The following is a 15,242-nucleotide window of genomic DNA, read 5'->3' as shown; positions in this document are numbered from 1 at the left end:
TCTAATGAACTTTGCGACAAAAATTTGGATTAAAAAATGTATTATCTTAGTCTTATGCCATTAAAGTCTTTGCAGCTTTGGATAAAACTTACTAAACAGCATTCCCATGTGCTGTGCAGCCCAAAATGATGTGGCAACAATTTTTAGAGTCTGAGAATGAGAAACTAACTTGTGTAATTGAAGTTCTGTTGGCCTCACTGTGATGGAAGGGAAATACAGAACAAATAGTATGGATAGTTACTAATATTTTAATAATTAGTTACCCTGTGTAAGTAGTATATAAATTATATATATTGCGATGGTTGATATATTGTGGCGTTTTTTTGGAAGTGTCTTACTTCACTCATTTAAACTGCACTTGGATTTGTTAAATCTTTGAAATGTCTTTGACATATTTTGTAAAATCTAAAATACACAGGGACACTACAGTGAGTTTTCATGTTATGTTAGGAGTTAAGCCACGTGTTAAGTACAATTTTAAATGCAATACTGAAATCTCATAGTGCATGAACTCACTGAGCATCCTGCATTGGATTAGAAGAAACTAAAATTAAGCAGAGTCATGTTTCTTGCCAGCAAGTGATGATCTCCATTTATATATGGAACAAGCAGTGCCACATAGCAGAGAGTTTGATTTTGGCGCTGCTGAGTGCCTGGCACAAAATTCCTGCAGGAAATCTGAGCAGTGCTATTTTTCTAGACACTTCCTTTATGATAAAGCTGTGCTCCCTGTATGTTTCATGGTAAAATTTGCTTCTGTTCTCTGCAGATACCTATGCTCTCCTTGCCAGCTGCATGCTGCAGATGTGTTGTGGAGGACTGTGGTTTGGTGTGGGATGTGCTGGTGCCTCCTAGTGCTGGGGATGGTTTGACATGAGCTGATGGTCTGATGTATGCCTTCCATGCTTAATGGATGGTGTCCTGGCTGAAGTGAGCACTAGGAGGTGTTTGTATTTCTTCCCTTTAAGCTGTATGTCTGAGGAACACATTTCCAGTCTTCGCTTGCCAGATTCAAACAGGCCCAGCAAGAGTCAAAGAGCATGCACCATCTGCCCCTGCTTATGTTAGAGCTGATCCGTGATTTTCCCAAGGAATGTTTCTTTCGGCAGTTTGAGTTTCTCCTGTCACGGCCAGAAGGAATAATGATATTTATCCAACACAGCAAAATCCAGTGTTCCTGGATACAGTCTTAAGATTACTGTGAAAACTGCATGAGTTTCACACATCAGTCTAAACCAGTAAAATAATACAGAAAAGAGTACGAGATCTTTGCACTGCGGGCACTAACCTGCGGCAGAGAGCTCTTTGTAAATATTTGCTTAAGGACTCACTCTATAACACGGATTAAAGACTGTGCTTGAACCTGGGCACTGCATCAACCCGTGCCAATGACGACGTAGGGAGACCCATTCCCAGTGCTTGTCTCTGGGAAATGGTGCTGCTGTCTGTGTTCCATGGTGCACACATCCCCAGGGAGAGCCTTGTGGGCAAGTGGAGGTTCTTGTTCTGCACTGTGCATGGGCTCCAGCCTGCGTGCATCAACTCCTGCTGCTGCTGGGGTGAAGCCCAAGTTGCTGCTCCTCCATCATGAAAGGAAGACAGTATTGCGGCTCTGCAAAATTTGATTTTACTGGAGCAGGAAGCCACTTATAAAACCCTGAAGTAATCTTTAAAATTGCTACTAGTCATGCAAGGAAGCAGAGATGAAGCCAGGCTTTGTATATTTTAATGACTTACTGCTACTCAAAAGCTATTGGATTGCAGTGTGGGGAAGAACTCTCCTGGCTTGAATTTCAAACCAGCTGAGCGTGAGTATTGGCTACAGGCATGTAGCACAGTCACAGTGTATGGGGGGATGTGATTTGACCCCTGTGAAGGCAAGTAGCAGAGAAGCAGATCTTCCCCAATCCCAGTGTTTGGCTGTATTAGCAGAGTTTTGTGTTCTAGCTATTGCTATGTGCTTTTCCCTTTTCAGCTTCAACACGGCTGTTGCTTTGACAGTCCGATCAACTGACTCTTAGGTCTTATCAAATTCCAAAGCCTTCTGGTTTTTCCCTGCTTCTTCTGTTCAGTCAATAGGGAATTAAAAATGTTTTAAGTTCCTGCTGTAAACACAATGGTAAGGAAGTTGAGATGTATGTTGTAGTTTGACAGCTGCAGCTGTCTTAGGCTAGGGAAAATTTGTGTTGCTAAATCCTTAAACTGAACAATGTATACAGCTATGGCATGAGACTCGTCAGACTGTCCTTTTCAGTGGACCTGTTTGTCTGTGTACAGTGATGGGTTCCTTGCCTCTCATGCAGCTTTGAAGTGATACTGACTGGTGAATCACCCTTCCTTGGGTTGTCTTCCTCTCTGCCCTCAATCTGTTTTGGCCCCATAGCAGCTTTGCCATCTGAAGCTCTCCAAGGAGGAAGCCAATTTCACAAATACTCTTGGCTCATTGTGCTTAGTAGCTCATCTTTGGGCATCTGCCTTGCTGCTTTGAAGGGCACAGTATTGCACAGGCCAGGGTATGTAGTGAAGCTGCTTATCTGCATGGCTTTAGCCCAGAAGACCTGATGCTTTCTGAAAAACAAATCATGGGAGACCTGTGGAAGCTTCCAAGACACGGTGGTGTCACACACACAAAGGAAGAGTGAATAGACTGAAATACTGCCTGTGCTACACTTGCTGTGTCCCTATCCTCAGGGATACAGTAGTTGGCCATGGCTCTTCACCCTTTGGCCTGTCTATTTAAAGTGCCAGCAAGCACTGATGCTTATGTCAGCACAAACAATAATTTAGATTTTAGAAGTACCCAGGTAGTTTTGCTTCATTTTCCGTTTCCAGAGAGAACATGGCCAGGAGGGTTGTGCCAGGGTGTACCACCTCAGCAGTAGGCTCAGATGTGTCCATGTTTTCAATAGGATTGTATTTAGCAAATTGTTTCTTAGAATTGCTAGTATGAAGTAATAAATTCAAGTGCTTCACCTGGAATTTCCAAAGAGTGATTTTTTTGTTAACTATCCCTGCTGCATTCACTGGTTCTATTGGAAATCCAGCACTTGGAAATATTTTAATCAAAGAGCAATTGACTTGAAATGGTCCCAGACTGTTCATTTAATTTTCTTCTTTCTTTCTGTGCCAGTGAAAAAGTACCCATTGCTGTCAGCATCCAAAGCTTCAATATACTATTTGGCAATGTTCGCCTTCTCTAGACAGCTTGAATACCAAGATCAAGTATTAAAAGTATGGCCTGGCTGATGAAAGTAATTAAGAGACTTCTCTTAGCCGGGAGGGTTTACTAACCTCATTTACTGCAGTAAATTGAAGAGACTTTGTGTCCTGTCAAAAAGAGACCATCGGTGCATGCACATGTGCCCTTTTGTACTGTTAATGAACTACTGGAACACCCTCTTGCTGGAATTCAGGCTGGAGCAAGGCAGGTGCTGGTTGCTGTCAAACCAGCTTGTGTCAGTGGTTGTCTGAGATGAAAGGTAATAGTGGAGCAAGCACAGGCTGCCAGGGGTCCTGTCCTGCCCTTCCACTGTGGGGTCAATTCTACAAACCATCATCGAGTGAGGCTGGATTTCAGCAAAAAGGGGAGACAGAGGTCAGGCTGAAATCCAAGGTGCAGGAGATCCAAGAGGATCTGGAATGTGCTTAGGAAAGATGCTGAGAGTCAGTAGACATGTAAGTGTAAGTGGGACTAACTGAGAAGCGGGAACCCAAAGGTGTGAGAGTGGGTGTATTTCTATGCCTGTGTCCCTGTTTTGCAAACACCATCGCATCGGATATTGTACAAATGGTGTGTGGGAAACAGTTCAGCAGTGAGTGGTGCAGAGAACTGGTGATGCACAAGAGTTACGCTGCTTCCCTTCCAAACTAGGTGCAGGAAGGATGTGTGGGAGTCAGACAGTAACAGAGAGGAAAATCAAAAGCCACTCACTAAAGCAGGGCAGAGTGATGTGACATTAAGGCTCTGTGAGCTTTTTGCATAAACCTGCCTCGGGGAAGTAAGACCATCTTTTTCAAGCAAAATCCAGGCTACACTGGGATCCCTGCACTGGCAGAGGTTTTTCACGGAGAGCTGCAAGGTGTGGTTTTCACCTCTGAGATTATAGCAATGCTCGTGTTGGCTGTTCCTATCTTTGCCATCTGCCTCTGTGAAATAGCCTTTTGTCTCCCAACAATAATCTCTGTTCTCCTCCCGCTTTTCCCTTTGGATGCTGAATGTGAAGCAGTGTCTCACAATCAGCATCCCCCCGGGAGGGCGGCTCCCGCACTCCCTGAGCGTGCTGAGCGCTGCACCTCCGCATCCTTGTGACAGTCTGCCAGTGTCCGTGGCAAAGTCAGACCTTGCCTCTGGGATTGCGGAAAGCTTCTCGGGCAGGTGTATCTGGTGAGCACAACCAGCACTGTTCACAGCCCAGTCTTCTTCGGAGACACGTGAACCCTTAAAGTTGTGAATCTGGGATTTCTGAGGACAAAATTCTCAAATGTAAAGTGCACCTCTGCCATCTTTCTGTCTGTCTGTGTTCCGGGGCTCTGCTTTTTCCTGCAGTAGAGGTGCATTTGTGTGCATTTATGTATGTCTGTGAAATCATGCCTGGTGATCAAAGTGTAGTGCACCACTAGGTGGCAATGTGATAAATCCAGGGAATCCAGCAGCCAGCCAGACACACCTCACTTTATTGAGGGATGAAATTCTGGCCACCAAAGCCTGGAGTGACACCCCCAGCAGCTCTTATTCGGCCGAACTAAGTCAGAGTATCTCACGCAAGCAGTAACAGGAGCTCCAGCATCAGTTATTGAAACTCCTTCTTCTGAGGTTTAACAATTAGCATGTCATTAACTGAAGCAGAAATTGTCATGTTAGAGTCATAATGTTTAGCACAAGATATAGGGCGACCTTTCTAAAATGAAAGTGACGAACTTGTGCGAATTTTATTTTGCTAAAGAAGTAGTTTTTGAGATTGAAAAAGACAATTATCATCCTCTAATTGGCATTTGGTGTAATGTGATTCCTTAAGCGGACATAGTAGAACTCTCTGGGAGCTGGGCGGTTTCATTAAGATACTCAGCCTGGATTTACTGACATCAAGGGAAGTTCAAGCACATCTTAAATTACTCTGTTGATTACCATCATTGCTGTGTACATTTCTAAGGAGGTGTCTGCTAGGCACACATCCCTGATAGGAAAGAGGGGGAAGACCAAGGGCAGGAAAGGTAGGACTTGTATCTCTTGGGGTTTTCAGGAGTCCAGTGCTCTCAGAGTGAGCAGGGAGCCAGGCATGCAGGACCTCTGCAAGCTCACACCCTCCATCACATCCAGATAGCTTTAGGTCTGCGTCTTGGAGAGAGTGAGCTGTGAAAATTAGCAGTGTTATTAAAATACAGCTAACACTGTTCTCTGCAGCATCAGATCTCTGCCATCAGAAGAGTATCTGTCTCTTCTGCTCATGTGCTGGTGTGTGCTTTGAAGATCTAGAAGCATTGCTTGTTTTAATTCCAGGTAATTTTTTTCCATTTTAGGTTTGAGGTGGGGGAAAAAAAAAAAAAAAAAAAAAAAAAAAGAACCCAGAAAATTCGTTGCCCTCCCAAAGTCTTTCTATGCAGGCAGGGACAAGCCTTCCAAGGCACGTCTCCATCCCTCTCTGCACTGAGCTGAGGCTGGGGCTTGGCCCAGTTAGGTGACTGCGGCAGCCCTTGTCTCAGTGACAGCTGCTGGAATAGTTGGTCCCCAGACGTGTGCAAGGATCTGGATTTAGCTTTCTTTTTTTCAAGTTGTAACTGTGATTTCTCTGTGGGCATTGTCTAAAAATAAAGCAGGACCTGTCAGCTGGTGAAATGAGGAATAGGCTGGGTATCAGTGACCCCTCTCTGCTGTGTGTAATTCAAGGGCTGTTTCTGGGGAGCTGCACCGCGTGTCTTTGGTGGATGGTGGCTTGTTCTCTCTCTGGTGTACAGAAAGGGGTCACCTTCTTATTTCCAGCTGAAGGGGGTCACAGCCTGTCCCATGTACCTCAAATTCTTGTTTTACATGTTTCAGAAGGATCAGTTGCAATGCCCTTTATTTCACATGCTGGTGCTAGGGAGCAGGAAGCACACCTATGTAGCACTGTCCTTGCCAGAGTGCTTCAGGACTGGGGAGATTTCAATTAGCCCTCACCTCCCAGAGCTAAGTATCACTCTGTGATACTTGTGGTTGTATGTATTACTGCTGCAGGACAGTTTCTCAGACCTACCATAAATACATTTTTCCAAAAGCCCAAATCTCCGTGTGTCAAAAATGGGGATTCTTTACAGGAAGATGGGGGGACTAAAAGGCACAAAATTGTCATGATTCCTGATAAATTCAGTTGTACACTGCTACAATTGTATTTTCTCTTTTATAAAAGCACAAAGCATGGTCTACTGAGTTCCTTCTCTGTGTTTGTTAGCAGCTTTTGGTTTTAGAGCTGTGGACTAAGAGACATTTAAGATATTAGCACTTAATGGAGTTGATAATTTATAGCTGATTACTTCAGAGGGATACAAAAGCTTCTTTTTCTTTTTTATGACCTGAATAGTGATTAAGTTGAAGTCTGGGCATACAAATCAGCTTGGTTTATTTAATTGGTGATGTACCAGTGAAAATTCAAAATAAAGATATGCATATTAAAATGTGATAAACATATCCTGATTGTTGTCTGTGTGTGTTACTGCAGTTTAGCCCCACAGCTACTTGTTAAAAGTTAAAACTTTATATTTCCTAGTATAGGTCGTAAAAGTAACCTTTGGGATAAGGAGCTAACAGCTTATCTAAATCAGTTTGTTCACACACACCTCACCTCTTTGAGATTTACTCATATACTGAGAATTAAAAATACAATTCTTCCTTTTTACCCACTCCGGCTGTATTCATGGAGAGAAGCTGTGTGGTAAATTTTTTCTGTGTGCTTTCCAACTGTTTAGTTATTTCCATCCTTCCTCAACTGACTATTTTTAAGGCACTTTTTCACAGTTGTATCGGTCCTCCAAGAGCTCTACTTCTGCCTGAAGCTGCCAAGTCAAAGCCTGTTTTATTTTTTTCAGCATACTCAAGTCCAACAATCTTATCTTGGCTTATCGCTCCTACCAGCTTTCATCCCAGCTCCCTCAAATGGAGAGCAAAAGGAAGCAGATGCTGGGACACAGAGATAAAAGAGAATAGGAGCAGGACATTTCACTAGGATTTAATGCATATTAAAAGAGGGGATTAATGCATTTTCATTTTCACATTGCTCTGGATGATCGGCATCTTACTGTACCTTTGGTTCAGTAAAGTGACCTTTAAACTTCTTGGGACTGGACTGCAGAGAGAGCTCTGAGCACTTCCCAGAGCTGAAATAGCTAACTACTACAATATCTATCTGATGTTAGTGCAAGGCTGATTTTTATGGCTGAAGTTCTGTTTCTCCTTTTCTGCAGGGATTCCTGAAGAATGAAAAAGATAATGCATTGCTGTCTGCCATTGAAGAGTCCAGGAGGAGGGTAAGTTGGAAGAAAGCAACATTGTTTTTGCCTGGAAACAAAAACAGGAGCGGTTTGCAGAGTGCCGTTTTCTTCCCTTGAAAGGAATCAGTACTTAGTCTGTAAGAAAGACAGTTCCTCTTCCCTCATCATATCCTGGATCTTCACCTCTGAACAAATAGTTGTTTTGAAGATCATCTGAATAGCAACTTGTTTTCTGATAAGAAATTCATCTAATCCTGTTTCTGAATCTATTTGTGCTTTTGATATCAGTCATGTTCTGGGACAATGATTTTCCCAACTGAATTATGCAGCATGGAAAAACGCTTCCTGTTATTTGTCTTGAAACTCCTTCTTGGAAAAGTCATTCCATACTCCTTAGTGCTCATACTATGATTGTTTCCCTCCATGTATACTGGGGGCATCAGGTTTAGAACTGAACCTTCAAATGATAAGAAACAGTACAGAAGTGTTACTAAATTACTTCAATTACATAAAATTATGCTGTAACTATTGAAGCATATTTAAAACCCTGAAGTTACTATAGTGAAGGTACGGATGAGACCTATATACTGTGGTGAAAGTAAAAAGTGAATTTTATAATGCAACAAAGAAACAAAAATCTTAAGCTCCGTTTGCATGTGTGCACTGTAATTAAATGTTTGTCGAATTTAACTGTCTCTTATCAATTCATTTCTTCTGAGGAATGTTTTGTTCATTAATTGACAATATCCTAACAGTGAACTGCAGTGAAATGAAAAAACTTAGCCAACCAAGACATTTAGTTATGTATGTTGCAACATGGAGCCATGTGAAAAGGAATAAGTAGAAGACAAAATATAGCTTATTCTCTATTTAGAGAATATTTATAGCTTATTCTTTTATTTCCTGTCCTGGTATACCTGAGACAGTTAGTCTCATCCCAACAATAACAAAAGGTAGTGAAGCATCTTCTCTATCCTAATGCCAAAATAAGGGAATATTTCCCTTACTGAGGGAAAAGCTGTTTCCTCCCATATGTTCCCCCATTGGATCTGAAGACAATGTAGCACATCAGCCATTTTCAAGGTAAAGGTTTTTTTTTTCTTGGAATATGATTTTACAGTGTGCTTTCCCAATTTATGTTCCTGATGAAAGAGACTTCCTGATTCTTTGACAGTGGTTTATTTTCCCTTAATATTCTGATTTTTTTTTTATCCTATTTCCTGTTTAAAAGAAAAATACACTGGTAAAAACCTGAAAATGATTGTGGTCAATCACACATCTTTGTTAAGAATGCAGCGAGTCAGACCTTTGTAGCCTCCAGGGAGGTGAAAAGCTGGTAGTCATTAGAGAAGTTAAGTCTCAACAAACCACACATATCAGTAATGAACCTGGATATTGTGTGTGTGCTGCTGAGTTAAAGAAGGAAGCCTACTGGTTTTCAGCCTGCTTAGATTCCTGAGCTGCCACACCATGGAAGTGGCACAGTTTCCCTCTTTTACCAGCTGGGGGTATGTGAGAGTTGTCTTAACTCCACATACACCTACTTTCTGAATCCCCTTGTACCTGAACAGAAAGCCTGTTAAAATAATATGCAGCACACCATTAGCTCTTGAGGGCTGACCTGGTTGATTTATGTAGTTGCTATTTTCTGTTTCATTTTTGGGCTTGTCTATTAATACCAGAGTTAGGCTGGTGAGTGTTTCTATATGTTTCTTAGCTCTTGTTCTTCTTCACCAACAGACTTTTGCCATGGCTGAGGAGTATCACCGAGAATCAATGCTGGTTGAATGGGAACAGGTGAAACAAAGGATTCTTCATTCTCTGCTTGCATCAGGGGAAGATGCTCTTGATTTCACCCAGGAAAATGAGGTAACTCTGTCTTTCTAAGTGCTGTGCACAGTCACGCACTGTACTGTACACAACCAGCATTTCCAGCACTGCTGAAACCACCTCTGAAATATTCTGCAACTGTAACTGTGAATATGAGAAATATAAAATCCCTATTTAGTACTAGAATGGCTCTGACTAGAAGAATGCATTGTCTAGCAGAATATCAAACCTTTGTGACTGTTTCTGTTTATTGGCTGATGGGTACAGGCAATGGAGCTGCTATTGCTGAAGCTGTGCTTTGACAGCATATGTGCTGGCTGGAAATTTAGTCACAAACACATACTAGGTCAATATACCCAGGGGACAGAAAACACACTGGAGACTTCAGGAAACCTTTGTGATGTGGCACCAGGGGGTTTCTCAGGTGCAATTGTGCTTACACATAGGTCTTAGAGTGTCTCCTACCCTTATCACTGTGGGCTAGCCTGGAAGTATGGCATTTTTTAGGAGGCTGATGAAGTCTCTCAGCTTTCTTGGCAAAACCAAATGAATAAACACAAAAAAAAGCTTTCCTTTTTATCTTACTGTCTCATGCAGAGCAGATTAGAATTTTGTGCTGCTCAGATCTCTACTGTTCAGTTTAATCCAGCAGTAACCAAATCCTTTGGGCAAGACTTGAACCTATGTTTAACAAAAGAGATATTGACTATTATCTTAAAACATTCCTTTATCTTCTGCTACAATTTAAACCCTTACAGTTTATTCTCTTAAAGAAAATAATTCAGTTAAATGAGTAGAGCAAAGAAGAGTTACGTGCAGTGTTGGGAACTTGGCTCCTCTGAGCTGAAAGCATCAGACAGCAGCTGTGATCCCTGGAGCACAAAGTTACATCACAGCTGCTGCACAGTGCTCCATGAAAATGCTCACCTTGAGAGGAGAGGGGGTAGAGAATGGGGGGATGGAAGTTGCTGTGCCTTCAGGCTGAAAGAGAGACACATTTTTATAGCCGCGTTCTCCACCCATGAAAATGAATTCTTGCTCATTGGGATGACCTGCAAGTATACTAAAATTAAAAAAGCCCTTGGTTCTAATGGGGTATGACCTGTATAGGGATTTGAAAATAATTAAAATTGTTAATGAAATGTCCCTTTCTGATTACTGTTCTTTTAAATATAGGTTAATCCCAATTAGCATACCTCTTTTTATAGACACTGTCTTCCCCAGAAAATATTTTACTGATTTAGTGTAACTTCTCAAAGGCTGTGCAGCTTTCCAATATTAGAAATGCTAAATAATGCAGACTGAACTAATTTAAAAGTAGGAACAGCTATCCCATTATTTTAGGATGTGAATCTGAGGACTTGGCAGTTTCACTGATAGCTTCTAACATCTTTGATTTGTGTGCTTGTTACTGGTATGGGGTTTTCTTTTTGGAGTGTGGATGTTAACTGCTAGCAGAAGTAATTTAATAACCCATTCTGAACAGGTAAAACTCCTATTCTGGTGTTTTATTGTCAAATGGATGCTACTCCCAGTCCAAGGCACTTGAGATGCCAAGGCATCAAATGGTGTGAGGGAGGAGGGGAGAAAACTCAGCTCCTAATGTTTTTTGTGAATGAGTTTAAAGACTCAATGTACACTATCACTCACTAATACTGCACTCCCTGTTTCAAAGCTTTCATAGTAGCAGTATGTCATTTCAAGAGCATTTAAAATCCTTGATATATTCTAGTCTTAGCCTCAAGAAGTCAAAGGTCTGAGAGGTTTGAAGTGCATCTACTGTGTTAAAAGCTTGTTATCTAACCTCCCCACAGCAGGTTGTTCTTCTATAGCCTTGTTCCAGTCAAATAAGTTTTTTGTGTGTATGTGGCACAAACAGACACAGCCTGTAGAATATAGTAGAGGTTTAATTGATATCCTCTGGAGATGGAGAATCAGCTGAAAAGGCACAGATCCAAACGCAGCAGGGGGCCAGTCTGCCTGTGAGCCAATTCTCAAGCTTTGGGCAAGCTAATTTGGGCAGAGTGAAATACCAACACATTATTCATGGAAATAAGACCAATTAACAGGCAAAGCTCATGATTCAAAGAACCTAGTGCAGGACTTGCCATTAAGGTTTTCTGTTCCCCCTTGTTCCTCCAGCCTGGCCACTTTCTTGTCAGGGAAAACCAGAGCTGATAAAAAGGTGCTTCTTATGGGGCTGGAAAGGGATGAAAGCCTGAGATTTGCCTCCAAGGTATCAAACACCTATGTTTGATATGAAGGTGTTTGCTATGACTGTTGTGCCATGAGGTGCCAAGGCATTTCCTTAGTCCTTTTCCAAGTTTTTACTTATTCCAGGCTTTTCTTTCTCCTACCCTTGCTGTAAGCTCTTCCACTCCTGCTGTCAAGCAGCGTGCTCCTGCAGTGATAGAGACACAGGCACCTCTTGGTTTCTGTTCTGCCCCTCTGTATCTTCACACCCCTTAAATCCCAAGCACTGCAAGATGCTTTCCACTCCACCACAGTGTGTTTTGATGGGGTTTCTTCAGCTTGGTCTCTTGCCTAGATATTCACTGTATCTACTGGCCAAGCCATTTGGAGTGTTGACAAAATGTCTGCCCAGACTTCTGCTAAGGAATGTGCATATGCATATGAGGGTGATGAATAATGCATCTTTACATGCACAGGGTTTGGTGTGCAAGTGAGGCTGAATGCTTGGCTGAGTGCAAATGAAGGAGGACTCATTTGAAAGCAGCATCTTTTAGCTAAGTAAATTTAAAATACAAAAGTGTGATGGCAGTGCAGCTGAGATGCAGCTTTGAGAAATGGATAATATTCAGAATAAATACTGCAGTTCTGAATATTGTTTTGGACAGAACAAAATTCAGGGCAGGGAAAAGCAAAGGTGGTTGAGAAAAACAGCACAAGCCATTTAAGCAGTGTCAGACTAGAGATACAGCAAGATCTGTGTGTGTGCACTTAAATTTGTGCAATCCTTTGTGCATTCCCCACTTTTCTGCTTTTCCTTTTGCTGGTCCAGTTAAACTTCAAACCTGACCTGAAACGCGATTCTTTTCATAAGCTCCTAGCTGCTGTTTTGAATACATCTTTCATTATCTTTTTCTTGCTTGAGACTTGTGAAGCCCTGATTTGCCAGTAAGGGATATCCTCCCGCCTCCTCACTTTCCCCCCATAGTTTGTAGGGGGTGTCCATTTTTCCTGGGAAGGATTACCTGCACAATCCATTTCTGCAGTTCAGGGGGAGTAGTGGAAGTGGCCTTTCCCATGCTGACTCACTGCTTTAGTTTTGCTTTTGAACTTTCCTTTTAGCATAGCCGTGAGATAGTTCAGTGAGCTAGTACTTTCTTGTAGTTTAATAATTCAAAGCTGAAGCCAGAATGCGTGCATGAGATGGGAAAAATAGGAAATAAGGCTTGCTTCCATGGCTCTTTTTCCATAGGAAAGAAAAGTATAAGAAAATTAGAACAAATTCTAGACTTCCTGATTTATTATTTTTTCCTGAAGTGCCAAGTCAGTTGAATTTAAAAATTTAATTTCAGTATGGCAGTTCTCAACTGTGGCAGGTAGTTAAGCAGTGTTTCTTAATGCATAATTAAGAGCGAAGCTAAAATTGGAGAAAGGAAAGGAAAACCCAACCCCAGAGCAGTTATTTTTTAGTTTCAGGTGGGCACTTTTGAATTCAGATTCTTACCTGAGTTGGTTTGAACCCACCACTCTGGAGTGGCAGCCACGTGGGTGCTCTTTGGTGCCGCAGAGCAGAAAAAGGAACAGATTGACAAAACAAAGCCCCAGTCCCTGTGTGCCTGGTGCTTGGGCACTGGCTGAAAGTGACACTAAGCCACTGTGTCTTCACTTGCTTTAGGAGATGAAACCTCATCGGTAATTAATGACAACGTCCATAATTTAGCATTACTTTAAATAACTCTGCATTTTATCTGGCTCGGCACAGGGAAAGGCTGCAGAGCGCTGTTTCTGCCATGGTGTCTGTTTCCCAGGAAACCTGCTTTAACAGCTTCTTTGTTCTTTAGAACAAAGAATTTGTTGGGTTTTAGGTGGGTTTAAAGGAATTTGTGTCAGATGATTTGGCACCGAAAGAAAAATGCAGATGCTTCTGAATATCAGTACTCACTAAGAGGGACTGTGAAGAATATTATTCATGTAAGTTCAGTTTCAGAAAGAAAAAGTGAAATTGCTTTTGGGTTTTTTGTAAGACATTTTTATAAAGCCTAAGTCTAAATGCACCTGCCTGATTTTGTAATCAGGCTGAACATTATTTAAATAGCATTATTAGTGAGCAATTAATTCAGAAATAAACTAATTTCAACCATTTTCAAGGATTGCCCAGGTTCATCCTTGGTACTTTCATACGTTTATATTTCATTATATTAGGGAAGAACACTGCTGAGTATTTTTTTTATTCTATAATCAAGTGTTGTATGCTGTGCAGAAAGCTGTAACCACAGATATCATAAAGCTCTTATAATTTCTTAATAGAGGTGAGTGCTCATATCTTCATGTATAAATTTCTAGCCAATGCAGAACAGTTTCTTGGCCATGGCAATTATGTAACTTTTTTGTTGTTGTTGTTTTTAAATACTAACTTGTGAACACTTTACTGATCAAAACTCTTGGACTGGGACAGTGAGTAGTAGTAGTCTTTGAAAGGACATATGCTCATGAGTATAAGAAAGGGCTTACACGTAGAAGATATTCCAGGTTAAACTAATACCAAAATAAAATTTATTTGGGAATGACTGAGAGAATATTCAGTTACTGATCAGTAGCATGTCTGGAAGTTCATATGTTTGTATTATTTCATTTTGAAGTTGGGATACAGTTCCCAAAAAAAGTCAGATTCTTTTGAAGACTGCTGGTATTCCATCCTCATTTGAAACAAGAAACTGAATGATAGCACCATCTGGACAAAAGCTATCCATTTCTGGATCTCTTCCTGAAATCTGCACAAGCCGGGTCGTGGCAGGAACGTTGCTTCTGCTGTGCTGCAGTCTGACAGGTGTCAGCAAAGCTGAACTCTAAAGCTGATTAAACTGGAAGTGAAAACAATGATTTTCTTATTGCATTTGGGCTTTATGTTGTTTGCATAGGCAGCAAATTAGTCACATTTAAGTGAACTCTTCCAGGCAAGATTAGAGCATGTCCTTAAGCAATCCTTGGAGGTGATCCTGTCTGCACTGTAAAGTACTAACATTCTGGGTAACCAGTGTGAGAAGCAGTAAAGCTGTTTGACAGTATTGCTTAGGTAACAGCTAAGTATTGCACTGTAACTGCTAATGAGGATGTGCAGCCAGTTGTAACTGACTTTGATGGTAAAAAGCTTAATTTTTAAACTCTGCAGATGTACCTGCCCTTTCTCGGAAAAAATTACTGATTCCAGTTTAGATGAATATCCATGGCCATGAGTTATATGGTAACAAGCCTGAAAACTTTGCTTTGCTGAAAGCTTGTCTGTTCCTTTTTGCTTGCCCCAGCTATGTCAGTTGGTTTCATAATAAATATTATAATTCTGTACTGAGCTTGTCTTGCTTTGATCTTCAGACCAGCATGGCTTCTGAAGCAGCTGATATTAAAGGACTGTTTACCTCAAAGGGATCTGTCTCTAAAATGATTGTACTTTATTTTTCAAACTCAAGACTTGCAATGCTTTTGCTGAAATGGAGAATTACTTTCTTTAGAAAACAGTATGTCGCAGAGAAAATTGGGAGTATTCTTTCCATAGATGTATTGAACATCTATGTCCAGTGGTTGCTGTACTGGGAACATACCTGTGCCATGTAGTGAATACTTAAAAATCTCTTTATGCAGCATTATACTATTATGGCATGTTGTATTATGAGTTTTATAAGAGTATAAATTTTGTATACCATGATTCCATTGGCTGACTTTCCCTGCTCTATACTCAAAATATCTCAACCTTGGCATAGTCTCTG

At 41.2% G+C, this 15,242-nt stretch overlaps 1 protein-coding gene across 12 annotated transcripts in view; it reads left to right on the top strand.

The window, feature by feature from the left end:
- NUP93 (nucleoporin 93) overlaps nt 1-15,242 on the top strand; it is a 78,557-nt gene that overhangs the window by 40,659 nt on the left and 22,656 nt on the right. For all 12 annotated transcript variants that reach the window (XM_056500771.1, XM_056500765.1, XM_056500767.1 and 9 more), the window contains 2 exons: nt 7,435-7,497; nt 9,202-9,330. In XM_056500771.1, the coding sequence (XP_056356746.1) occupies nt 7,435-7,497; nt 9,202-9,330 (192 nt within the window). The remainder of the gene's footprint in view (nt 1-7,434; nt 7,498-9,201; nt 9,331-15,242) is intronic.

Source organism: Oenanthe melanoleuca, chromosome 11 (assembly GCF_029582105.1).
Source record: "Oenanthe melanoleuca isolate GR-GAL-2019-014 chromosome 11, OMel1.0, whole genome shotgun sequence".
Lineage (NCBI taxonomy): Eukaryota > Metazoa > Chordata > Aves > Passeriformes > Muscicapidae > Oenanthe > Oenanthe melanoleuca.
Note: the sequence above shows the minus strand (reverse complement) of the source record. Positions and strands in the feature narration are given on the sequence as shown.